Source organism: Corythoichthys intestinalis, chromosome 16 (genome assembly GCF_030265065.1).
Source record: "Corythoichthys intestinalis isolate RoL2023-P3 chromosome 16, ASM3026506v1, whole genome shotgun sequence".
In the NCBI taxonomy this organism is placed as follows: Eukaryota; Metazoa; Chordata; class Actinopteri; order Syngnathiformes; family Syngnathidae; genus Corythoichthys; species Corythoichthys intestinalis.
The window spans coordinates 3,451,209-3,478,903 of NC_080410.1; the positions used below are offsets into that span (position 1 = coordinate 3,451,209).

The 27,695-nt window shown below is 40.6% G+C and overlaps 1 protein-coding gene across 7 annotated transcripts in view; it reads left to right on the top strand.

Annotated features, from left to right (window-relative positions):
• The window catches only part of LOC130931874 (uncharacterized protein C7orf57 homolog), a 32,979-nt gene extending 15,955 nt beyond the window's left edge, over window positions 1–17,024 (top strand). For 2 of the 7 annotated variants that reach the window (XM_057861046.1, XM_057861047.1), the window contains exons 4-8: window positions 3,305–3,463; window positions 9,519–9,618; window positions 9,697–9,817; window positions 13,494–13,573; window positions 16,681–17,018. In XM_057861046.1, coding sequence (XP_057717029.1) covers window positions 3,305–3,463; window positions 9,519–9,618; window positions 9,697–9,817; window positions 13,494–13,573; window positions 16,681–16,789 — 569 coding nt within the window. In that variant the 3' untranslated portion in view covers window positions 16,790–17,018. Of the gene's footprint in view, window positions 1–3,304; window positions 3,464–9,518; window positions 9,619–9,696; window positions 9,818–13,493; window positions 13,574–16,680 lie in introns of all 7 variants that reach the window. The other 5 variants (XM_057861050.1, XM_057861049.1, XM_057861044.1 and 2 more) reach the window with 4 other exon arrangements.
• The last annotated feature ends 10,671 nt before the right edge of the window (window positions 17,025–27,695 follow it).

Consider the following 27,695-nt stretch of genomic DNA (forward strand, 5'->3'; position numbering starts at 1 on the left):
TGTGCAGCCATTGAGGTATGTTTTTGGATGCAAATACAGTGATCCCTCGTTTTTTGCGGTTAATTGGGACAAGAACCCGCCGCGATAAGTGAAAAACCGCTAAGTAGCACCCCTCCACCCCCAAAAAAAGAACATTTTTGTGTGTTCAATGTATTTATTCCGATTTAGCATTTTCACTTTTTATCCCAAATTATAATAAAAAAAAAAAAGTATATATTATAATAAATGTTTTTTAAGCACACAAATGTAATAATCATGATAAATTTTAAACATATTACTGTCCAGAATAATGCTTGGCTATTTTAAATGCTTCATTGAGTGAGTCTACTCAAATCCACTGTAGCTGCTCATTTACACACAATGAGTTGCCACAGCAACAGTTTAGCAAGTTAAACGATTATGGACGCATGCGCTGCTTCTGAAGTTTGTGACTCTGGCAAGATCAGACAAAAACATCTGTCGATCATCGTTTACCTTAGAAAGCAACTGTAGTGCCTGTGCACTGTCTGATGAACAAAGAGCAAGGAGAAGGAGGGAGGAAGCGAGAGTGAGACTACGCGTTCGGCTCGGGACAGTTCATCTGTATTTTTTTTTAATTGAAAAAAAATTGTACGCGCTTTGTCATTATTGTATTTTATTTTCTGATAGTGTGTTCATTGTTTGACGGTGACAAATTGATAAATGTCAATTGTAAGAAGAACAATGGTGTGATCAGTGTTACCAGGGGAAAGTAATATCTAATTTTTAATTTTTTTTAAAGGGTATTACAACACCTGGGGAAATGCTAATATTCCATCATTTATCCTGCCTTTTGGATTCATATCATGCCACTTCGTGTAATTACACACATCGCAACACCAAGAAAATGATGGAAATTTGGATCAATTGTCAAGCTAAAACGACAGGCGCCTAAGATCCCGGAAATCTAGCGTATTGTGTGCGTGACGTCACAACAAGGAAACAACCGGCTCAGTGCTTAGTACTGAATGGCGGCGATGATGGCGGACAACTTTGTTTCTAGTTGCAGCGACGAATCCGACGTAACGAACGTTCTTCTAATGGTGACGAGGAGAGTTATGAACCTTTCTTTGGTGTTTTGGGTTATCAATTTGAGCCCAAACGAAAGCCAATGCAGCCTAATGAAAGGATCACTGAGGGGAGCAATCACACTGATGAAACACCGGCAACAGATCGTGTGGGAAACACTGAATGGTTTGTTTTGCATTTCTTTTTTTGAAGCTGATACACCATGACCGCAAAATAAAGTAATCTATAGAATAATCATCATTTATTGTGCTATCATAGTTTTTCGCTCTGGGATTAGAGGATTTGTTCTATATATTTTATGAGCGATAATTTATACATGTGTCTAGTCCTATATCCAATGCGTGATATGTTTTTTATTACAAAAGAGTACTCACTCTGGCCATTTCGAGGTTGGCTGCTCCGCTCCTTTGGTTAGCCTTGGGCGGTCTAATCAGAGCCAGTCATCGTCCTCTTTCTTGATATCTCGGGACATTTAGGTGGCTGCGCGTGTATGGTGGGCACCGTGCTTTCAGTAGCAATTTCTTAGCAAAACCTGATTTCATTTGTCCATAGTTCGAATAGCTTTCAGGTGTAAAATGCGTATAACACAAAACCGTGCCGGAGGCTGGGTCTGCAAAATTAGCCCTCTTAGCACGGACGAACTTCACTCATTTTCTGCGAAGTCCAGCTCTTTTTCTTGCGTTCGGGAACTCATGGGTACTACATTGCGACAAATGGCTATTTGTACACCACATACCATGACAGGTTTGAACCATTTTAGCGATTTTTTGGGATAAAACATGAACGCAACTCTCTCGTCGATAAACAACGATGGCACCTGCCTCGACCTTTTGTTTCCTTGTTGTGACATGTCCGCCCCATTCGGCTGTTTCCGGAATACTTTTGGAAATGTTCGTAATTTTCTATTTTCGATAATTGCTCAAGAATGTGATTTATTTTTTTGTTAACTTTATTAATATTTGTTATCTTGCCACATAACGGTTCTATTGATATCTCACAGCCCCTTAGTATTATAATACCCTTTAATACATGTTTTTAGATAGTTATTTTGAGATAAAGGTGGTATTCAGGGGTACTTAGAGAGTTAATTCCGAGGGTTAGGGGGTTACTTGTGAGAAAATTCGGGTTACGTGGCTAGCGTAGGAACGGAACTTGTTCTTAACCCAGGGGCTACTTATATAAGTGTGCAAATGAAGACATACTATACTATACTATACTATACTATACTATACTATACTATACTATACTATACTATACTATGGGGGCTGCCCCAGGGCCCCGGCACCACCCCAGCCAATGGGGGAGTGGGGGGGGTGTCAAGCGCAGCCTCCCCTTCCGCCCGCAGCTCTGGCAAAACAGCTACACTCAAACCCCCAGCTTCCGTTGCAATCCCCCAGTGACGCGGGCACAACGCAGGAGCCCCATGGCCCACTCGGCCTGGGGCAGAATACTATCCCCTCCTGGAGGGGGGCGACACCTAGCCACTGAGCCGCACCAGGGCCTGAGGAGGATGCCCTGGTAGAAAAGACAGAAGGCAGAAGCAGGAGAAAACCAAGAGACCATTGCGAGACCAGGGCCCCAAACCCCCCCATTCCCGCAACCGGCAGCCCAGGCAAAGAGGAGGCCCCGCCCCAGGAGCCCCGCCATGAAGAAAAGTGTGGGACCCACCTACCGTCCTATCACTGTGGCTGCCAGGTCCCCTACTGGCAGACATTACACAGCACCGTGATGGGATTGTGTGGGGGGAGATTAGTGCAGTGCATGCATTAAAATTGGAGAGCCCAGCTGAGGGCAGTGGGACACCCGCATGGAAGTTCCTCCCAGCCGCACATCCCACCGCCCCTCGTCGTAGCTCCTCCGTGGAATATAATGTATTTGGTGCGTTAAAAGAGGTGTGGGAATGGCAGGGCCGGCAGTGGGAGGAAAGAAATATGCCACTGTTTCGGTGAAAAAAAAAAGAAAACAAGACATTGTGAAGTTACTCATTACTTGCATGTTCTGTTCACTGAATACTTTTTTTTTGTACTTGTACTGTACTTGATTCAATTTATGGGGAGACTACCTACATTTACTGGAGTAATATTATTTTGAAGCACCGCTACTCTTATGTGAGTCAGATTTTTGGTTACTCTACCCACCTCTAGGGACAACCCTAATCAAATTTTCACCAGACACAATGGTTTTATTTCACAGCTAGCAATGTTTAAACTTTTTTCTTAACTTGCACGTGATGTGCTCATGTGCTTTAACATCCCAGGTGGAAAAAAAGGAAACCATGGTAAGCGCCAGATATCCCAAATCCCTGGACTGTCCCAAGTTATCACAGTCACTGATGAGAAGAACTTTGGCAAAAGAGTTGGCGTTCTTGACAGTGATTCAGAATATACTAAGCTTGCAAAACAAGGCGGCCACAAAGGTGGTGCCATTATGCTGACATTGACATTTATGGTCTATGCACTAGTATGCTCTTTGTCCTTAGTTCAGTACACAAATTTGAGAACTTCGTCCTACACGTTTAGAGGCAATCGACCAACTAGCATGCGATTAAACGGGAAAGTCGATTTTTACAATCTGCTCACATTCAAACACTTAGAAGTTATATGAATACTGCAACAAAGGACTTTATAATGATAGCAGAACATATCTTTGACACAATTCCATCAATAAAGTGACAGAAAAGGCTTAAAGAAGCAATATGCTAAGCTTGGTGGCCCCCAAGAAATGGTACTGCAACCAGGATCAAAATATTGGAGCACACATCTTTGGCAATGGAGAATCAAGCTGCATTATCAAAACAATGTTGCATTTCAATTAGAAACTAGAAAATGCTATTCTGTGTGTGTTCTGGGTGGGTAGGTTTGCTGTGCTGGTACATGTGTATTACAAGTACAGTACTGTGCAAAAGTTTGAGGCAGGACACCTGCCTAAAACTTTTGCACAGTACTGTATATATATATATTTTTTTAATTATATAAATTAGGATCATGGAAGCTTCCACTTGGGGAAAATATATACATAGAGTATATCCTGTATATACATGATATAATAAAAATATACAGTACTGTGCAAAAGTTTTAGGCAGGTGTCCTGCCTAAAACTTTTGCACAGTACTGTATATGCTGGTTGTTGTGTTAGTATACGTACTTTTAGTACTAGTACACATACTTGTAGTACTAGTACACGCAAGTGCACGCTTTTGTAGCTGCCGCCGTGTGAAATGGCCTTTATTGTATCTTGTCAATCTGTCTCTGTCTTCTCTTTTTTCCATCTGAGACAAGACAGCCTGTTTCACTTCTTGGCTCACCCTAAATCATGCAGACATTTCTTAAAGCCCTCATCCCAGGGTCGGACTCGGGTGGTGGTGGAGTGGCCCGGGAGTCATCCAGCTGGCAAAACAAATACCTGTACCTTGAAAACAACATTTAATGTTCAGGCTTTCCCCTATGTTTTTTAAAGCCGTGGTGGTAGGCTGCATCGGAGTTGGAAAGCATCACCATGTTGTGCCACAGTGAAATTGCGTCACATCATGACACATGATCCCCCCCATTTCCCCCCCCCCAGAGAAAAACGATATCAAAGATCTATTTGAAATATTTCGTTAGCCAAGCTAATGTCGTAGCTCCCAGCTACGGTACATATACGTAAAATTCGTAGCTGATTACAGCTCCATTAGCCTACGTAATAATCCGACTTTTTTTCTCGTAGCAACAGTACGACTTACATCTCGTAGGTCTTCTTTTTCCTAATATATGGCCCTAATAAGTACTACATTACCACAACAATAATAGTCCTTCTGTTAATGGAACAATGGCGTTGGTTTGCATAAGGATGTTAGGGACACACCACTAGCAACTTTTCAGGATGTTCAAATCGTCCCCACCAACTTTTAAGCAACCTTATTTGCATTATAGAATGAGTTCACTTATAGAGGTCATTTAGATTGTCTTCACATATTTTGTGGGGATAAAATTGACCCTACCTTTATTAAAACAATTACTTTCATTTAGTGCTGTCAATTTATCGCGTTAATGGGCGGTAATTAATTTTTTTATTTAATCACATTAAAATATTTGACGCGGTTAACGCATTCACAGAATGACCCGTTCATGCGCTGCCTCAAACAGTTTACAATGACGCCATTTTAGCACATTGAGAGCGAAAAGGCAGAGAAATGCGAGTGGACACAGGCGTTTATTGGACCGCGCCTTTTATTGTTTTATTGTCTTAAGCTTTGGCAACTCTTTCACAACAAATATAAGTATTGTGGCGAACGACGTGGGGATGAATGACAGGAGATGATCTTTTTCTTAACACGCTCAATTGAACACAACGCAGAACATAATATATACCATTTGCAGCCACCGCTGATAGTCATGGTTGCCCAATTTCCCATCATGCATTTGGGCGGAACAGTTAAGTTGCGACAGTATCATTTAGTGACAGCACAACAAAAATACTATTCCTATCTCTCACAGGAGACAATCTTTTTCTTAACACACTTAATTGAACACAATGCAGCAGATACTGTATACCATTTGCAGCCACCACTGACAGTCATGGCTGCCCAACTTCTGGGCGGAACAGTTAAGTCGCTACAGTATCATTTAGTGAAAGCACAACAAAAATAATATTCCCATCTCTTAAAAAAATAATGTTCACAAAAAGAAAAGCACTCAATCGAAAGAGAACTGGCATTCCTGATCAAAATATCTATGAAAAATAAACATAAAACTTACTCAGACTTTGCCTTGGCTTGATTTCTTAAGTAATTTAAAACTCGCCATTGACACCTTGTGGTGTATTTCAATCACTATCTTACGTAGTTAAAGACACTGTGGAAGAATGGCTGTGACGTCACCGCTCGGCGAGGTCAACAATGGCGAGCTACTAGTTTATTTTTTGATTGAAAATTTGAAAAATTTGATTAAAACTAAAACATTAAGAGGGGGTTTAATATAAAATTACTATAACTTGTACTAACATTCATCTTTTAAGAACTACTAGTCTTTCTATCCGTAGATCCCTTTAAGAGAAAGAATGTTAATGTTAATGCCATCTTGTGGATTTATTGTTATAATAAACAAATACAGTACTTATGTACAGTATGTTGAATGTTTATGTCTGTCTTGTGTCTTATCTTTCCATTCCAACAATAATTTACAGGAAAAAAATGGCATACCGTAATTCCCCGAATATAAGGCGCACATGTGTATAATGCGCACCCCAAATTTACTTGTAAAATCTTGGGGAAATTATTGTACCCATTTATAACGCGCACTCTAATTTTAGCACCAATAAATAGAAGAATACAAGAAAACAGCTCGTGTACAGATACAGAAATGTCATTTTACTGACTGGTGAAACACAGCACAAGCGTAGCACATTGGTAGTTCAAAACGTTACCATAAACTGACAATATTTACGGTAATAATATGATTTGACAACTTCTCCAACTTACTAGAATGTAGGAGAAAACAAAACAGATGTGACTTTTCTTTTAAAGGCTGCTGTATAACTTGCTCGTTTCATCATGATGAATAAATGTTTCTTCCATGGATTGATACGGTAAAATTAAAGTGAGAACGTAAGTCGGAAATCAGTGAGAGCTCATCGCTGTTAACACGGCAGTAACAATAGGAACTATTGTTATTTGCATTTGAGTTTCCCGAGGGACCGATATACTGTAGTTGACGGACACAGGAAGTCTGTGTGCTTACGTTTCTTATGGTCCGAGTTGCGGAGCTGCAATAAACATATACTCAAATGAGTACAAGAAACTAAATTTTGTGCTTTATGAAGAGTGAAAAAGCAGAATTTAATACAGAAGAAATCATTCGGCCGATTAGAGTGAAGTATTACCGAAACAAAATGGTGACGTCACGTACGGTAATGGTCGGCCACGGGTCGCCGCATACGTTTCTAAACACAACGTGGCCGTGTCAATAAAAAAAAAAAAATCTGTTTATATATATATATATATATTTCTGTCTCCATCCATGTACCCGTTTATAATGCCTACCATGATTTTACAAGTTGATTTTGGGGGAAAAAAAGTGTGCGTTATATTCAGGAATTTACGGTATTTTAGAGATGGTTTGAATTGTGATTAATTACGATTAAATAATTTTTAAGCTGTGATTAACTCGATTAAAAATTTTAATCGTTTGACAGCCCTACTTTCATTATGTTCAGACTTACACTGACACGATTTTTTTCCCTCAATCGCAAGTTCAATTGGCTGATGACTAGTTAAATTCCCTTGTTTTCAGTGTAAATCTACTAGAAATAAGTGAAATTATCTGCCAGGGCTTCAAGTAAATTTTACTCAGATTTCTTGAAATAAGATTATTTTCAGCTACCTATTTTTCTTAACACACTTTTTTTAAGCAACTAGTGAGTACATTTAATCTTAAAAAAACTTTTTGTAAAAAATGTTCTTGATTCAAAAATTTATATTATTCAAAATATTATTTGAAAGCATTTTTTCCCCTTGATTTTGGTGAAAAATGACAAACCTTTAGATGTATGGGCTTAGTAAGAACAAATGGTAATATTTAGCCAAAGTATATTGAAAATTTGACCCATTAATCTGTTAACTAGGATCTTTAACACGCAAAGCAAGATGTAGAAAATTATTAAGACGTTATAAATTTGCAGTGTGAAAGTTAGTACAAGTCAATACAGAATTATTTTTGCATTGATCGTTTAGCCTATGAATTAATTAGGTTGATATTGGTGAGAAATGTTGCCTGACCTCCGTTGACTCAATCCTCACCTAATCACCTAATGTCCTGTCCCCAGCAAAATGTGTACATGCAGGTTATGCTGTTGTATCGTCCCTACCAATATTGAGACCAAACCTACGCCCTTGTAATGGACCCATTTCAAGGAGTAGGGGGGAATTCTAATTGCCGTGAGTTTTACTAGTTTCGGTGAGAAGGTGAATAGTTTTGTTGTTGTTGTTTGTGAACTACATTTCCACACAAACGCACATCGACGTGCCATTTAGCTTAGCAAGGAAAGGTATGAAAGTCATTTTTCGAGTGTTCCAGAGCTCGCGAAACTTGAAAAAAAAAGCGCACTTACCAAGGTTTCGTCAGCCGTGATTGCGTATATCTGTCCTCCGAAACAGCCTGATAGCACAGATTTAAGTACGCCTGTCCCTATGCATTGTTGAGGTTAGCGTGGTGGCGCTCTGAAAATAGAGCAAGGCTCTATTTTGGGCCCCGCCTCGCAAATTCATTCAAACTTGCCATTCCGTCTAAGACGGCCGTCAACCGCTCACTTTCACTGAAAAGTCAGATCCAAAATACTGTAATGCCCCAGATGGGGGAAGAAGGAGAGGAGTCAGTATGGCTTACCCACTTTATTGTGGCAACTATAATAAAGAAAAACAATAACAAAATATCATTGGGCTGCTGCGACATGTGACCGCTATCTCGCCCGTTCTCCTCACTTCGTTCTTCGTCACAGCTCCCCAGTCTGATCGTCTCTTAAGGAGGCCCCGCGTAGTTACGGACATTTAAATAACACAATTAACCCTTCACACTAGGCTGCCGCTAGTTTGAAACGGCCTTTAAAAAAAAAAAAAAAAAAAATCTCTTTTGCAAGATGTGGCGCACAACCCTGATGTTGTTTAGGACAAAAATCATATGGTAAAGATAGATACATTTATGAACAGACTCAATGTCCAAATAAAACAACATAACAAAGATGACAATCAGCGTCAAAATTGTGGATTTACAGTACCACAAAAATACGAACTGTAAGCTGATCAAAGTATACATGTAGGGACTTTTAATTCAAATATCTAAATATTGGTATAGCAAAAATGCATAGAGTATGGGAGTAGTCAGGGAGCTCTACCACTAATATTCTCCAACTTTGTCCATAATTTATTCAGATTTGTGGTTTTCCAGTGCCACAAAAATGAGAACTGTAACCTACCATCTACTAAAATGACCTGTATTGTCTTTCTCCATCAGTATTGTCGTGAGCATTAAGAAATCTATGCATTTATATTGTGTTTTTGCTTGTCAATTATCAACAAATATGGCTGTACTTCAAATCTTCAAATGGTGGGAAAACAGTCTAAGATGGCAATCATTATTACTTGTGTGCCTTAATCACTATACTTTCCATCCACCCATTTTCAGTACTGCATATCATTATCAGGGTTGTGTAGTGTGGGAGTCTATCTGGACCTCGGTGAAAAGGCAGACGACATCTTAAACCAGTCAGTTGTGGGGCACACAGAGACAATCACAAAGTTGGAAATTGATCCCATAGCACCAAAGTCAGGCGAATGCACCACTACACCATCAGTGACTGTTATTATACTTGTGTGCTTAATTGTTTTAAGATTGATGAGGACAAAGGGAACTAGTGCATGGAACTTTAAATGGATATTTTTGGATTTCCATACACTGACGTTGCTTTGGTGAGGAATGCTTATGTTCACCTTTCTACAGGGCTTCTGTACTTTGATGACTCAATCGATCCCAAGCCGAACACTTTCGACTCTGCAGAAGTTCTTGCTGATGGGCCAATAGAATCTCTTGGCAACGTAAAGTGCGTGTTGATTTTAAGATACTTAAAGAAAACACAAAATAACCCTCTCAACTCCTCTTACTGTGTTTTCCCCACCAGTGTCATTTGCACCAAAGAGAGGAAAAGTCCGACAACTCCTTCACAGAGGCCGCTTCCTCCTTTTTGGACAGACAATATGTCTACATGGGAGAGGGATGGTGGCAGCCCTCGCAAAGAGAAGGTAACTCGAGGGTCAAGAAGATTACAGTACTGATATTTTGTACGGTTTCATGCATGAGGCCATGACACAATTGTGAGCCTATGAAAATGTTTATAATTCTGCAAAACCTTCACATAGTATCCAGTGTATTATACAGCAGCACAATGTGAATGCCTATAATGACATCCTTCATTTGACTTGCTAAAAAGCAATAAACTTTGAAAATATTCTTGCTCATCTATTGATATTTAAAGGAGCAATATGTAAAATTGGTGGCCAAAAATGGTACTGCAACCAGAATCTTTGGGCTGCCAGATAAGTGTGTCGCAATGGAGCATCAAGCTGCATTATCTTAGCAATGATGTATTTCAATTAGGGCTGTCAAACGATTCAAAATTTTTATTGAGTTAATCACAGCTTAAAAATTAATTAATCGTAATTAATCGCAATTCAAACCATCTCTAAAATATGCCATATTTTTCTGTAAATTATTGTTGGAATGAAAAGATACAACACAAGACGGATATATACAGTGCCCTCCATAATTATTGGATTTATAATAATTATGTGGTTTTTAGCTTCTAATATTTTTTTCTAAATAATATGGGACCTTAATGGAAAAAAAGAGAAAAATCTAACCTTCAATACAAGGGCATTTATTCAGTGGGGAAAAAAATCCCACATAAAGAAATAATTATTTGACATCAAATAATGTGTGTCACAATTATTAGCAGCCCTGGTGTTAATACTCTGTACAACCCCCTTTTGGCAACAAAACAGCACCTAATCTTCTCCTATAATGTTTCACAAGATGGGAAAAGACAGAAAGAGGGATCTTCAGCCATTCCTCTTTGCAGAATCTCTCTAAATCATCCAGAAACCTGGGTCCTCTCCTCTGTACTCTCCTCTTCAGCTCACCCCACAGGTTTTCAATGGGGTTGAGGTCTGGGGACTGAGATGGCCATGGGAGGAGCTTGATTTTGTGTCTGGTGAGCCATTTCTGTGTAGATTTGGCCATATTTTTAGGGTCATTGTCTTGCTGAAAGACCCAGTGATGACCCATCTTCAGCTTTCGGGCAGAGGGCAACAGATTTTGATTTAAAATGTCTTGGTATTTCAAAGCATTCATGATGCCATGCGCCCTAACAAGGTTCCCAGGGCCTTTGGAAGCGAAACAGCCCCACAGCATCACTGACCCACCCCCATACTTCACTGTGGGTATGAGGTGCTGTCTACACGCCAACAAGCTTTTCTTTTTGTGAACATTTTTTTTTTTTGAGAGATAGGAATATTTTTGCCGTGCTTTCACTGAATGATATTGTAGCGACTTAACTGTTTCGCCCAAATGCATGATGGGAAGTTGGGCGACCATGACTGTCAGTGGTGACTCCAAATGGTATATGTTCTGCGTTGTGTTCAATGAAGCGTGTTAAGAATAAGATCATCTCCTGTATATATATATATATATATATATATGTAAATATATATATGTATATATATATATGTATATATATATATATATATATGTATATATATATATATGTATATATATATATGTATATATATGTATATATATATATATATATATATATATATATGTATATATATATATGTATATGTATATATATACATATACATATATATATATATATATATGTATATATAGTATAGTATATATATATAGTACAAGTAGGCTACACACCAGTTCACGTACATGTAGGGCAAGTACATGTATGTGCGCATACTTGTAGTGCAACTACATGTATGTACATGTACTTATAGTAAAAGAAGGCTACACACCATTACATGTAGTACAAGTACACACAAATACACATATTTGTAGTTTAAATACACAGAAAACCCCCCTTACAATTGTACAAACGTACAATTATACCTACTTGTAGTACAAGTAGCCATAGTTAAGTACGACTACAGTGGTATGAAAAAGCATTTGAACCTTTTTGGAATTTCTGCATTAAAAAAACATCAAATGGGATCTGAACTTTGTCAAAATCACACAGATGAAAAAACTGTCTTATTTAACTAAAACCACCCAAACATTTATAGGTTTTCATATTTTAATGAGGATAGCATGCAAGCAATGACAGAAAGGGGGGGGGGGCTAAGTAAGTGAACCCGCTGCCTAAGAAGACTTGAAGAGCAATTGAAACCAATTTTTCCCAAACAATTTAAGTCAGGTGTGTGCCCAATCACTGATGAGTGGTTTAAAGCTGCCCAGCCCACTACAAAGCACACACATGGTAAGAATTGTCTTGATGAGAAGCATTGTCTAATGTGCATCATGGCTCAGTCAAAAGACTTGCGATCAAGAATTGTTGATTTTTATAAAGCTATGAAACGATACAGAACCATCTCTGAAGATCTGGATTTTCATCAATCGACAGTCTGAGAAGTTGTCTACAAATGGATAGAGTTTGGAACTAGTGCTACTCACCCAAGAAGTGGCCGTCCACCAAAGATGACGCCAAGAGTTCAGCACAGAATACTCAGAGAAGTAAAATAGAACCCTAGAGTGTCTGCTAAAGACTTACAGAAATCACTGGGACAGTCCAATATCTCTGTGCACACATCAACTATATGTAAAACTATGGCCAAGAATGGTGTTCATGGGAGGACTTCACAAAGGAAGCCACTGCTGTCTAAAAAAAAAAACAAAAAAAACATTGTAGCTGGTTTCATGTTCGCAAAACGGCACTTGGACACTCCACAGAAGTTTTGGCAAAATATTTTGTGGACGGATGAAACCAAAGTTCAATTGTTTGTAGTAACACACTAGTCATGTGTGGAGGAAAAATGGAACAGCTCACCAACATCATCACCTCATCCCCACCGTGAAGCATGGTGGAGGGAGCATCATATTTTGGGGCTGTTTTCCTGCCTCAGGGCCTTGACAACTTGCAATCATTAATGAAATAATGAATTCAAAAGTTTATCAAGATGTTTTGCAGGAAAACCTGAGGCTGTCTGTCAGACAGTTGAAGCTAAAAAAATGTCTGCATACTATCTTCATTAAAATATGAAAAGCTAAAAATGATTGGGTGGTTTTAGTTAAAGCAAACACTGTTTTTTCAATGGGTGATTTTGACAAAGTTCAGATCACATTTGATGGTGATTTTATGCAGAAATGTGAGAAATTCCAAAAGGTTCAGATACTTTTTCATACCACTGTAAGTACACATTCTTGTAGGATAAGTAAACATACTTGTAGTACAAGCATGTACGTACGTATGTGTATATCAATGTGTGTTATATATTTAGTCTTAGTTTACAAAGCCTTGAGAGCTCTGGCAACCTGGAATGTCAAAGAATTATAATTGGCTGATGGTGGAGGATAGAACATCTGTTGTAAACACAGAATCAAAACAACTCTTACATGCTGACAAAGGAATTTTAAAATCTCAGTTAAGCCACTGAGAGTATTTCCCAAAAAATGTGTTTCTTTGATGCCTACTGAAATATTAGGGCCATTGCATTGAAGTGCAAATCTTACATATTGGTCCTTTAACTAAGTATTATTTGCACAACAAAACCTTGGTCTGTCAACAGGGCTGTGTACTACTTTTTCACTGTTGCCTTCTCCTTCCTCGGTATTGTTCTTTCTTAGGACAATCAGGAGTCGGGGCAGTATATAGTCCCTTGCTATTAGAATGTGATGTCATATTTATATGTATTTCAGAACAAGAAGGTTCCTGACAAAGAGTCGGTGCAATCGCAGACGTCCCCTCCAAATAATGGAGGGAGCAAATTCAGGAGGACGTAAGTTTTTGCTCATAAGAGAATTGTTGTAGGTTTGTGACAAAATTGTCTACTGTCCACTGCTGCCGCTTTTTGGGTTCTCCCGAGAAATTTGGTATCCTTATTGGTTCATGTTGAGATTCCATGGGAATTCCTTCTATGACGTTAAAGGCCTTTTCTCGTAACAGCCTCGACTCAAGATTTTTTCCGATCGGTTAATTTTTTGTACACTGCTGGCCAAAAGTATTGTCACCCCTGGACTTCTGTCGGATATTGCTCAATTTTTCCAAGAAAATTATTACAATTACAAATGCTTTGGAAGCAATATCTTCATTTATTTAGCTTGCAATAAAAAAAACACAAAAAGAATGAAAAAAAAAAAGAGTAAATTCCTCTCCGGGTCGGGAATGAGATCCTGCCCTAAGTAGAGGATTTCAAGTATCTTGGGGTCTGGTTCAAGAGTGAAGGTAGGAGGGAGCGGAAGATCGACAGACGGATCGGTGCAGCGTCTGGAGTGATGCGCACTCTTCACCGGTCCGTATTGGTGAAGGAGCTGAGCCGAAAGACGAAGCTCCCAATTTACCAGTCCATCTACGTTTTTACCCTCACCTATGGTCACGAGCTGTGGGTCATGACCAAAAGAACAAGATGCAAGCGGCCAAAATGAGTTTACTCCGCAGGGTGTCCGGGCCCCCCGGAGGGACTCAGTGTTGAGCCGCTACTCCTCCGTATTGAGAGGAGCCAGTTGAGGTGGTTTGGGCATTTGGTTCGGATGCCTCCTGGACACCTCCCTGTAGAGGTGTTTCGCGCATGTCCCACTGGAGGGAGGCCACAGGGACAACCCAGGATACGCTGGAGAGACCATGTCTCTCGGCTGGCCTGGGAACACCTTGGGATCCCGCCAGAGGAGGTGGTTGAAGTGGCTGGGGAGAGGGAAGTCTGGGGTTCCCTGCTAAAGTTGCTGCCCCCCCCGACCCAACCCTGGATTAAGCGGCAGATGATGGATGGATGTTCCTATTATGAAATTAAAAGGATCATACAGTGAGGCAAATAAGTATTTAGTCAACCACCAATTAATTTTGCAAGTTCTCCTACTTGAAAAGATTAGAGAGGCCTGTAATTGTCAACATGGGTAAACTTCAACCATTAGAGACAGAACCTAGAAAAAAAAAAAACAGAAAATCACATTGTTTGATTTTTAAAGAATTTATTTCCAAATTAGAGTGGAAAATAAGTATTTGGTCACCTACAAACAAGCAAGATTTCTGGCTGTCAAAAAGGTCTAACTTCTTCTAACGAGGCTCCACTCATTACCTGTATTAATGGCACCTGTTTTAACTCATTATCGGTATAAAAGACAATTGTCCACACCTCAGTCAGTCACACTCCAAACTCCACTATGGCCAAGACCTAAGAGCTGTCGAAGGACACCAGAGACAAAATTGTTTACCTGCACCAGGCTGGGAAGACTGAATCTGCAATAGGTAAAACGCTTCGTGTAAAGAAACCAACTGTGGGAGCAATTATTAGAAAATGGAAGACATACAAGACCACTGATAATCTCCCTCAATCTGGGGCTCCATGCAAGATCTCACCCGGTGGCCTCAAAATGATAACAAGAACGGTGAGCAAAAATCCCAGAACCACACGGGGGGACTTAGTGAATGACCTACATAGAGCTGGGACCACAGTAACACAATGCGCCGCCAGGGACTCAAATCCTGCACTGCAAGACGTGTCCCCCTGCTGAAGAAAGTACACGTCCAGACTCGTCTGCGGTTCGCTAGAGAGCATTTGGATGATCCAGAAGAGGACTTGAAGAATGTGTTATGGTCAGATGAAACCCAAATAGAACTTATTTCTCAAAACACAGGTTCTTGTGTTTGGAGGAGAAAGAATTCTGAATTGCATCCGGAGAACACCATACCCACTGTGAAGCATGGGGGTGGAAACATCATGCTTTGGGGCTGTTTTTCTGCAAAGGGACTAGGACGACTGATCTGTGTAAAGGAAAGAATGAATGGGGTCATGTATCGAGAGATTTTGAGTGAAAATGTCCTTCCATCAGCAAGGGCATCGAAGATGAGACGTGGCTGGGTCTTTCAGCATGACAATGATCCCAAACACACAGCCAGGGCAACAAAAGAGTGGCTTCATAAGAAGCATTTCAAAGTCCTGGAGTGGCCTAGCCAGTCTCCAGATCTCAACCCCACAGAAAATCTGCGGAGGGAGTTGAAAGTCCGTGTTGCCCAACGACAGCCCCAAAACATCACTGCTTTAGAGGAGATCTGCATGGAGGAGTGGGCCAAAATACCAGCAACAGTGTGTGAAAAGCTTGTTAACAGTTACAGAAAACGGTTGGCCTCCGTTATTGCCATCAAAGGGTACATAACAAAGTATTGAGATGAACTTTTGGTATGGACCAAATACTTAGTTTCCACCATGATTTGCAAACAAATTGTTTAAAAATCAAACAATGTGATTTTCTGGGTTTTTTCCACATTCTGTCTCTCATGGTTGAGGTTTACCCATGTTGACAATTACAGGCCTCTCTAATATTTTCAAGTGGGAGAACTTGCACAATTAGTGGTTGACGAAATACTTATTTGCCCCACTGTATCTCCGGAGTTCAACGGTGCCAAATAAAAACTGGGAGGGAGGTTAAAATCCGCGCTTTCGAGTCATGTTGACGGCTATGTAAAATGCATCATTTTTTACGGTTCTTTAAAGATGCCACGAGATTGAACAGGCCGGTGTGACCACAGAACAGCAAGCTTGAGTCTGATTGGTATAATGGAGTCATGTGATTATTGTTGCAATGTCTCATTGGTACAAATGGTAGAGCTACTGTTGGCATCGCTGGCAACACAACAAAAAGAAGTAAAATCTGATAATGTCGAGAAAAAAAACGAAAAATGTAACGACTAGTGCAGCTAGCGTTTCTTCCTCACAAATCTACTCAAGTAAAAGTAAAAAGTATGGCTTAGTAAAACTCCTCTTAGAAGTACATTTTCTCAAAAACTTACTCAAGTAAATGTAACGCGTTACTACCCACGTCAAGTAGTGAAATCATGTCAATACTCTGAAAGTCCTCAAATGACTGTCCTCTGATGTGTTTGTTTCCACAGGGTCTCTAGCAAGAAATCATCTCCAGTGAACATGTCGAAGTTGTTGAGTTTTGGTTATGTTGATGAGGACAAAGCATCGGCAAATGAGACGGAGTCAAGTGCAACATAATCGTCTGGCATTTTAATGTGTAGGCATTTATTTATCATGTGTTTGCTTTTTCATATGCATCTGAATCACAACAGATAATAAAATGACATGAAACCAAACTAAAGTACTGTAATTTTTGCACTATAAGGCGCACCTGACTATAAGCCGCCACCCACCAAATTTGACACGAAAACGACATTTGTTCATAGATAGAACTGGACTATAAGCCACAGCTGTCCTCACTGTATTATATGTGTTTGTCATAAGACCAAATAAACCACAATTAAGCTTTGTTAATACTGTTGTTGTCCAACATTCCTCCTAGCATGCATTGCAGCGCAACAGATGTAATTGATAATTAAAATTCATGTCCTGTGTTAATTATTTCTTCAGTTACTGTTCCAGTTGTTTCATTAATTGCTTGTTATGGTATTGAGTAACACTTTTATTTGACAGTGGCGCCAAAAGACCGTCATGAGACAATCATAATTATGACATGACACTGGCATGAACATTAATGAATGCTTATTACAGATGTCATTTGGTGTTATATCACCTTTGAATGGATGTAAAAGGTTCTGAGCTGGACATAAATGGAGTTAGTGACATAATTTGCCAGGTGACACTTAATGACATCTGTCATAAGCATTCAGTAATGGCCATGATAGTGTCATGTCGTAATTATGATGGTCTTATGACGCTGCTTTCAAATAGTGTTACTTATTAACCCCCCCAAAAAATCAACAAATAAGCCGTACTGGACTATAAGCCGCAATACACTTGTAGTGACTACTGTATATTAGGGGTGGGAACCTCTTGGTACCTCACGTTGCGATATGCAATAAAATTAACCCTATAATGCCTGACCCTAGAAATAATGAACAGAAAACTCAGATTTGAAAGCTTTATGTGGTCCTTAAACATAATAAAAAAACTTTTTAAACAATTTTTAAAAATTGATTTGTATATATATCAGAGGTTGCACTAGACATTTTCGTTGTCTGTCATTTTGACTGACAGGGTCATAAAAATCCGGTCATAATCTATTTTTACCCGTCACCTAAATTTTTAAAATGATAATGATGACATATTCAATAATATTTAGTTTTCATTCATTTTTAATTAATATTGTAACGCTTGCTTGGCGGCGAAAAATTAGATACGGAAGTAGTGGTACAGTGCCTTGCAAAAGTATTCGGCCCCCTTGAATCTTGCAACCTTTCGCCACATTTCAGGCTTCAAACATAAAGATATGAAATTTTATTTTTTTCTCAAGAATCAACAACAAGTGGGACACAATCGTGAAGTGGAACCACATTTATTGGATAATTTAAACTTCTTTAACAAATAAAAAACTGAAAAGTGGGGCGTGCGATATTATTCGGCCACTTTACTTTCAGTGCAGCAAACTCACTCCAGAAGTTCAGTGAGGATCTCTGAAAGATCCAGTGTTGTCCTAAATGACCGATGATGATAAATAGAATCCACCTGTTGGTAATCAAGTCTCCGTATAAATGCACCTGCTCTGTGATAGTCTCAGGGTTCTGTTTAAAGTGCAGAGAGCATTATGAAAACCAAGGAACACACCAGGCAGGTTCGAGATACTGTTGTGGAGAAGTTTAAAGCCGGATTTGGATACAAAAAGATTCCCCAAGCTTTGAACATCTCAAGGAGCACTGTGCAAGCGATCATATTGAAATGGAAGGAGCATCAGACCACAGCAAATCTACCAAGACCCGGCCATCCTTCCAAACTTTCTTCTCAAACAAGGAGAAAACTGATCAGAGATGCAGCGAAGAGGCCCATGATCACTCTGGATGAACTGCATAGATCTACAGCTGAGGTGGGAGAGTCTGTCCATAGGACAACAATCAGTCGTACACTGCACAAATCTGGCCTTTATGGAAGAGTGGCAAGAAGAAAGCCATTTCTCAAAGATATCCATAAAAAGTCTCGTTTAAAGTTTGCCACAAGCCACCTGGGAGACACACCAAACATGTGGAAGAAGGTGCTCTGGTCAGATGAAACCAAAATTGAACTTTTTGGCCACAATGCAAAACGATATGTTTGGCGTAAAAGCAACACAGCTCATCACCCTGAACACACCATCCCCACTGTCAAACATGGTGGTGGCAGCATCATGGTTGGGCCTGCTTTTCTTCAGCAGGGACAGGGAAGATGGTTAAAATTGACGTTAAGATGGATGCAGCCAAATACAGGAACATTCTGGAAGAAAACCTGTTGGTAACTGCACAAGACCTGAGACTGGGATGGAGATTTATCTTCCAACAGGACAATAATCCAAAACATAAAGCCAAATCTACAATGGAATGGTTAAAAAATAAACGTATCCAGGTGTTAGAATGGCCAAGTCAAAGTCCAGACCTGAATTCAATCGAGAATCTGTGGAAAGAGCTGAAGACTGCTTTTCACAAACACTCTCCATCCAACCTCACTGAGCTCGAGCTGTTTTGCAAGAAATAATGGGCAAGAATGTCAGTCTCTCGATGTGCAAAACTGATAGAAACATACCCCAAGCGACTTGCAGCTGTAATTGGAGCAAAAGGTGGCGCTACAAAGTATTAAAGCAAGGGGGCCGAATAATATTGCACGCCCCATGTTTCAGTTTTTTATTTGTTAAAAAAGTTTAAATTATCCAATAAATTTTGTTCCACTTCACGATTGTGTCCCACTTGTTGTTGATTCTTGACAAAAAATAAAAAATTTATATCTTTATGTTTGAAGCCTGAAATGTGGCGAAAGGTTGCAAGGTTCAAGGGGGCCGAATACTTTTGCAAGGCACTGTATTTTTCTCCCTCTTGTTACTCTGCTTACCGCCAACAACACCAACAAAACAACAACTCCACCCCCAAAGAAAAAGAGGCAACTATATAGACCCCAATCACCAACGTCACACAATGATCTTAATTGTGGTTGTCAGCCCAAAATCTTCTAAATATATATTAAATGCATCTTACCAGATATAAAATGACTACTACATAGTCTGTGGTGATCGTTTGGTGCCCAGATTTCTTGTCGAATTACAGCAGTCCATCTCGCTCTCCTCTTCGGGTCTCTCAGAATACGGTAGAACTTCAAGTCTCTCCGTCTATCTTCTCTGTTACTGCAACCAACCGCCACATACGCCTTCACCATTTTGATTATTAATGTTAACGAGCAGAAAAACATGCTGTAATAGGAGGCATGTACGCAGCGGTAATGTGTAAACACGACGAGCTGACACACAATATGGCGGCTCCAGTCAGGGGGACGGAGTTGTGACGTCATGTGATTGGGGTCTATACACAGGCGGCAATCTAGTCCACCAATTGGATGACGCGCTGGCACACCGGGTGCACCAATAAGAACCTCGCGTTGATGTGTCAATCACTGTGCCGCCGCCAGACCCTGGTGACGCTACAATATTCTGACAGAATAGCCAACGACGTCATGCATTAAGAGAGACAATAGCTAATTAATATGCTCACTCGCCACCCTGTGGTCTGCGGTGTGAATTGCAACCGGTCAAAATGACAGACTGACTTCAGTTTTTTCCGTCACCGTTTTTAAAAAACGGTCAACGACGGAAAATATTCAGTTAACGCGACCCCTGATATATATATATATATATATATATATATTTATAACGGAGTAAGTATGCTCGTTAAATTATCCCAGAAGTGAAGCGTCATGGCTTGCTCGCGGAAGGGGACGTGTGCAATCTAGTGCGGGAAAGGCACAGATGCGAGGAGGACACTGTTATGGTGAGTCGCACAATTGCAATGGTACGACATAAATGATGATAATGGGTCATATTTTACTTGTATTGTGGTTAGCTGTCTAGCTTCCCATTGCTTTAGTGAGACAAAGTTAGCGCATAGACACGCCCTCCCATACAGCTCGTGTTATTAGACTTTTTTTCTGCCGGTAATCTTTCAAAAAAGAACATGCCAAGGAAACTGCTGCTATGGAACTTGTAGAAACCACTAGACATTACGACATATGAACGATGTTTTCTTCATACGTTTCCCGAAGCCAAAAACTTGAGGGGAAAAATGTGAAGAATGGATCAACTTGTGCGGACAGCAAAAGACCAGTGTAACGCCAGCAAGGTGAGGCCATTCACCTTCATATACCGTAAACATTTTGTTGAAGAGGTATGCATGCCATTTTGATATTTTTACTTATTTTTTAGCGTGGCGTTTTGCCGTGCTGCTTCAGACAATGAACTGAAAAAAATTAAAATGGTATTTGACTGCCACTGTTGTTACTTTTTCTGTTGTATAAAATAACTTTAGTAAGGGGGAAGTATAAATAAATTATAGAATTAAGATTCCTTTATTAATGAAAAAATTAAAAGTGTTCGTTGGCTGTCACTGAGTAACCTTTGCGATTGCTACACAAAGGGGGCAGATACTACTTAACCTATACATGGAACTACATGTTAGCTTGCAGCACATTGTCCTTCACCACAAGAGTAATACGTTGCTTCACTTGGTTGTCTCATCTGCTTTTCCTCTTATTTCCATCTCTAATGTGCATCAGTTGGTTGAGCAAATATGGGGAAAAAAATGCTCAATCGGGATTAAACTTTTTATCTTGGATTATGATTAATGTATGATTATCTGAAAATAATGTCTGTATAAACTGCAAATAAAAATATTTTGAAATAAATAATGTAGAAAATAACTGAATACATTTTAATGTTTAATGAATGAATGCACTAATAGGTATTTGGTTTCAAAAGTGTAAAGTCACAACATGCTCTAGCCTTCTTTCCTCCTAAACCAGGCCGTTTACAAGAAAAAAAGTAGCAGCACAAGTTTTTTGTTCATTTGTTTACAAGTGGAAAACGCTATTAGGCAAGGGAATATAAATTCATGTTCCTCAAAGCTACACTAACTGTACCTTGATGGACATACAGTGCCTTGCAAAAGTATTCGGCCCCCTTGAACCTTGCAACCTTTCGCCACATTTCAGGCTTCAAACATAAAGATATAAAATTTTAATTTTTTGTCAAGAATCAACAAGTGGGACACAATCGTGAAGTGAAACAAAATTTATTGGATAATTTAAACTTTTTTAACAAATAAAAAACTGAAAAGTGGGGCGTGCAATATTATTCGGCCCCCTTGCGTTAATACTTTGTAGCGCCACCTTTTGCTTCAATTACATCTGCAAGTCGCTTGGGGTATGTTTCAGTTTTGTACACCGAGAGACTGACATTCTTGCCCATTCTTCCTTGCAAAACAGCTCGAGCTCAGTGAGGTTGGATGGAGAGTGTTTGTGAACAGCAGTCTTCAGCTCTTTCCACAGATTCTCGATTGGATTCAGGTCTGGACTTTGACTTGGCCATTCTAACACCTGGATACGTTTATTTTTGAACCATTCCATTGTAGATTTGGCTTTATGTTTTGGATCATTGTCCTGTTGGAAGATAAATCTCCGTCCCAGTCTCAGGTCTTGTGCAGATACCAACAGGTTTTCTTCCAGAATGTTCCTGTATTTGGCTGCATCCATCTTCCTGTCAATTTTAACCATCTTCCCTGTCCCTGCTGAAGAAAAGCAGGCCCAAACCATGATGCTGCCACCACCATGTTTGACAGTGGGGATGGTGTGTTCAGGGTGATGAGCTGTGTTGCTTTTACGCCAAACATATCGTTTTGCACTGTGGCCAAAAAGTTCAATTTTGGTTTCATCTGACCAGAGCACCTTCTTCCACATGTTTGGTGTATCTCCCAGCTTGTGGCAAACTTTAAACGAGACTTTTTGAGAAATGGCTTTCTTCTTGCCACTCTTCCATAAAGGCCAGATTTGTGCAGTGTACGATTGATTGTTGTCCTATGGACAGACTCTCCCACCTCAGCTGTAGATCTCCGCAGTTCATCCAGAGTGATCATGGGCCTCTTGGCTGCATCTCTGATCAGTTTTCTCCTTGTTTGAGAAGAAAGTTTGGAAGGACGGCCGGGTCTTGGTAGATTTGCAGTGGTCTGATACTCCTTCCATTTCAATATGATGGCTTGCACAGTGCTCCTTGAGATGTTTAAAGCTTGGGAAATCTTTTTGTATCCAAATACGGCTTTAAACTTCTCCACAACAGTATCTCGGACCTGCCTGGTGTGTTCCTTGGTTTTCATAATGCTCTCTGCACTTTAAATAGAACCCTGAGACTATCACAGAGCAGGTGCATTTATACGGAGACTTGATTACACACAGGTGGATTCTATTTATCATCATCGGTCATTTAGGACAACATTGGATCATTCAGAGATCCTCACTGAACTTCTGGAGTGAGTTTGCTGCACTGAAAGTACAGGGACCGAATAATATTGCACGCCCCACTTTTCAGTTTTTTATTTGTTAAAAAAGTTTAAATTATCCAATAAATGTTGTTCCACTTCATGATTGTGTCCCATTTGTTGTTGATTCTTGACAAAAAAATTAAATTTCATATCTTTATGTTTGAAGCCTGAAATGTGGCGAAAGGTTGCAAGATTTAAGGGGGCCGAATACTTTTGCAAGGCACTGTATATCGAGACCACGTCGTTCTACCGAGGGGTGGGGGGCGACGAAAGGCTGGGGCTTGAGGCGGTGGCTCGCCTCGAAGAGGACCGTCAGAGCTCGACCCCGCAATCCAACTACGAGCTTTTTAACTGCAGTAACTTTAAGATATGCTATTGGAGCTGGAATAAATCTGCCTTGCCTTGCATAGGTTAGAATTTCAACAAATTCTGTGAAGTTTGTTAGTTTCAGGGCTTGAGGGATTCAGAGTGGCTAAGCTAGCTGTTGTTTCTGTTGAATTATCAAATATAAAACTAATCAGCCATATATTTTTCTGTCGAATCTTTATTCTAACAAGTTGAATAAATATTATCAAGCTTCACGAGTTAGGGTAGGAGTGAGCGGGATATCGACAGGCGGATTTGTCATAGGCGGAGTTTGACTTTTGGGGCAGGGGGGCACAACATGTTGATGACCCCGAAACGCAGTGTCAGTAATAAAATTAACTTACAAAAATATTTATAATGATAAGTTGACAATGAGCGTGTTTTGTTTCCTATCATTCTTGTGGGGAATTTTAAATCAGGCTGCTTAGTCAATACTTTTCGCCAAGATCGTCATCCATTGAATATGGTACACCCGCCGGTGTCGTGCCAATGTAGTTACCCCAGTCAAAAATTGGATCCCCTGGGTGGAGCCATATGGACGTAGATTTGTGTCTTTATTATTTAATTAAAAAAAAAAAAAATCAAAATACCGGTATATATTTTCAATCCAAAAAAGTCGCTTCAATTAAAAAAATGTGTTTGAATGCAAAAATAAATTTGAAACGCAAAAAAATGCACGTAAATGCTATGTTTCTTTGATTTTTTTTTTTTAGATTGAAGCAACTTTTTTGATTTGATTTGTGTTTGGGCCACATTTTGGCTGGGACGTTTTTGTCTTTATTATTCAATCAAAAAATAAGTTGCTTAAAAAAAAAAAAAAATTTCACTCAGTCCCCCCCCCCCCAAAAAAAGTGGCTTCAATCAAAAAAATATTTTCAATCTAAGAAAATAATCATTTGAAAAATAAGATTGCCCGCCCCTAATTTATTTTTGTTGTTGAAAAATATATGCAATGCAAATGACCATCTAAGGTGCTAGTCACGATCTGTTCGAAAAATAATTTTGACCCATTATAAAAATATTTTTTTTGTCCATTTCATTCATTTTTGTTGCTGCTTTATTGCTTTACAACTCACCTATGGTCACGAGCTGTGGGTCGTAACAGAAAGAACAAGATCCCGGATACAAACAGCCAAAATGAGTTTCCCCCGCAAGGTGTCCGGGCTCTCCCTTAGAGATAGGGTGAGAAGCTCAGTCATCCAAGACTCTGTGTCGAGCCACTACTCCTCAGCGTTGAGAGAAGCCAGTTGAGTTGACTCAGGCATCTGGTTCAGATGCCTCCTGGACGCCTCCTTTGAGAGGTGTTCTGGGCATGTGCCACCGGTGGGAGGCCCTGGGGACGACCAAGGACACGCTGGATAGACAATAGCCCCTTTCACACACATATCCCGGTAAATTCCCGTGCAAGGTGACACGAGATTTACTCGCATCATTGCTTTCAAACATGGAGAGATATCCCGAGAAAAACATGGGTTGGAGACCTTCACAGACAGTCCCGTGCGGGCTGTGTTGCCGACTCGGCGCCCCCGGGAGGGTTGCTGGCGCGACTTTATTACCCGGACATTACGTAATTTTTGGTCTGCATCGGCTGTTACATTCTGTTGGTCAGATCGTGTTTTGATACGGTTTTGGGAGCGTTCCCGACGTTCTAACTGCAGCCAATTCAAGCTCATCAAGACTGTATTCAAGCCCAGGCGAGCCAAGAGAAGAGTGGCGAGATATTAACTTATTATTATTATTCTAAAATATCTCAGCCAATTGAACGGATACCTGAGTCCAAGCCTGGGAGAGTGGTAAGCTGAGCACATGCGCACATCTCGTCAGCAGGGGGTGCTGAGGATCTCTTTTAGTTTTTCCCATCCAAAAACAGCGGTTTCCGTCAAAATTTGTCATGCTTGCGCGTTTTCTCCATACAAGGCGCGCACGAAAGCAGTACACACGCATGCTGGATAGTTTTCATACTATTACTACTAGGCTACAAAGACAGCATTCTATTTCACCTGCAGTGTGTGTTGGAGTTTTTGTACTGGAAATAAAAGCGCCCTTGTATTATAATGCATGTCATTGCAATTAAACAGCGCAATGACACACAAACACTTTTGAAAACTAAAAGGTCCAATAAGCCTTGGTTAAACACCCCTTTTTCACAACACTACAATAAATTGCATATAAATAACCAACAGCGCTCGGCACAGTGGAAGCTCAACAGCAACAACAGTAATACTATGGCTACAAAACATCCTACCTACACTGCTGGCCAAAAGTATTGGCACTCCTTCAATTCTTTCAGATAATGCTCAATTTCTCCCAGAAAATGATTGCGATGAAAAATGCTTTGGTAGTAATACATTTATTTATTTTGCTTGCAATGAAAAAACACAAAAGAGAATGGAAAAACAAATATTTTACACAATCCAAAAATGAGCTGGACAAAAGTGTTGGCACCCTCAGTCTAATACTTGGTAGCACAATCCTTTAGGCAAAATAACTGCGAACAACCGCTTCTGGTATCCATCAATGAGTTTCTTACAATGCTTTGTTGAAATTTTAGACCATTCTTCTTTGCCAACTACTCCAGGTCTCTGAGATTTGAAGGGTGCCTTCTCCAAACTGCCATTTTCAGATCTCTCCACAGGTGTTCTATGGGATTCAGGTCTGGATTAATTGCTGGCCACTTTAGAAGTCTCCAATGCTTTTTCTCAAAGCATTTTCTAGTGCTTTTTGGCGTGTTTGGAGTCATTGTCCTGCTGGAAGACCCGTGACCTCTGAGGGAGACCCAGCTTTCTCACACTGGGGCCTAAATTATGCTGCAAAATTTGTTGGTAGTCTTCAGATTTCATAATGCCATGCACACGGTCAAGCAGTCCAGTGCCAAAGGCAGCTAAGCAACCCCCAAACAGCTGGGAACCTCGCCATGTTTGACCGTGGGGACTGTATTCTTTTCTTTGAAGGCCTCGTTTTTTTCCCTGTAAACTCTATGTTGATGCCTTTTCCCAAAAAGCTCTACTTTTGTCTCATCCGACCAGAGAACATTCTTCCAAAACGTTTTTGGCTTTCTGAGGTAACTTTTGGCAAACTCCAGCCTGGCTTTTAAATGTCTCTGGGTCAGAAGTGGGGTCTTCCTGGGTATCCTACCATAGAGTCCCTTTTTATTCAGACGCCGACGGATAGTATGGGTTGACACTGTTGTACCCTTGGACTGCAGGACAGCTCAGACTTGTTTGGATGTTAGTGGAGGTTCTTTATCCACCATCCGCACAATCTTCCGTTGAAATCTCTCAATTTTTTTTTTTGTCCACATCTAGGGAGGTTAGCCACAGTGCCAAGTGCTTTATGCTTATTGATGACACTGCACACGGTAGACATAGGTATAGTCAGGTCTTTGGTGATGGACTTGTAGCCTTGAGATTGCCCACGCTTCCTCACAATTTTGCTTCTCAAGTTCTCAAGACAGTTCTTTGGTCTTCTTTCTTTTCTCCATGCTCAATATGGTACACACAAGGACACACGACAGAGGTTGAGTCAACTTTAATCCATTATACCTGCCTGCAAGTATTTTGTTATTGCTACCACCTCATATATGCCACAGGTAAGTAACAAGTGCTGTTAATTACACAAATTGGAGAAGCATACCCATCCATCCATCCATCCATTATCTTCCGCTTAGTCCGGGGTCGGGTCGCGGGGGCAGCAGCTTTAGCAGGGAAGCCCAGACTTCCCTCTCCCCAGCCACTTCAGCCAGCTCCTCCGGCGGGATTCCAAGGTGTTCCTAGGCCAGCCGAGCGACATAGTCTCTCCAGCGTGTCCTGGGTCGACCCCGGGGCCTCCCGCCGGTGGGACATGCCCGGAACACCTCTCCAGGGAGGCGTCCAGGAGGCATCCGAACCAGATGCCCGAGCCACCTCAACTGGCTCCTCTCAACGCGGAGGAGTAGCGGCTCGACACCAAGCCCCTCCCGGATGACCGAGCTTCTCACCCTATCGCTAAGGGAGAGCCCGGACACCCTGCGGAGGAAACTCATTTCGGCCGCTTGTATCCGGGATCTTGTTCTTTCGGTTACGACCCACAGCTCGTGACCATAGGTGAGGGTAGGAACGTAGATCGACCGGTAAATCGAGAGCTTCGCCTTTTGGCTCAGCTCCTTCTTCACCACAACGGACCGGTGCAGAGTCCGCATCACTGCAGACGCTGCACCGATCCGCCTGTCAATCTCCCGCTCCCTCCTACCCTCACTCGTGAACAAGACCCCAAAATACTTG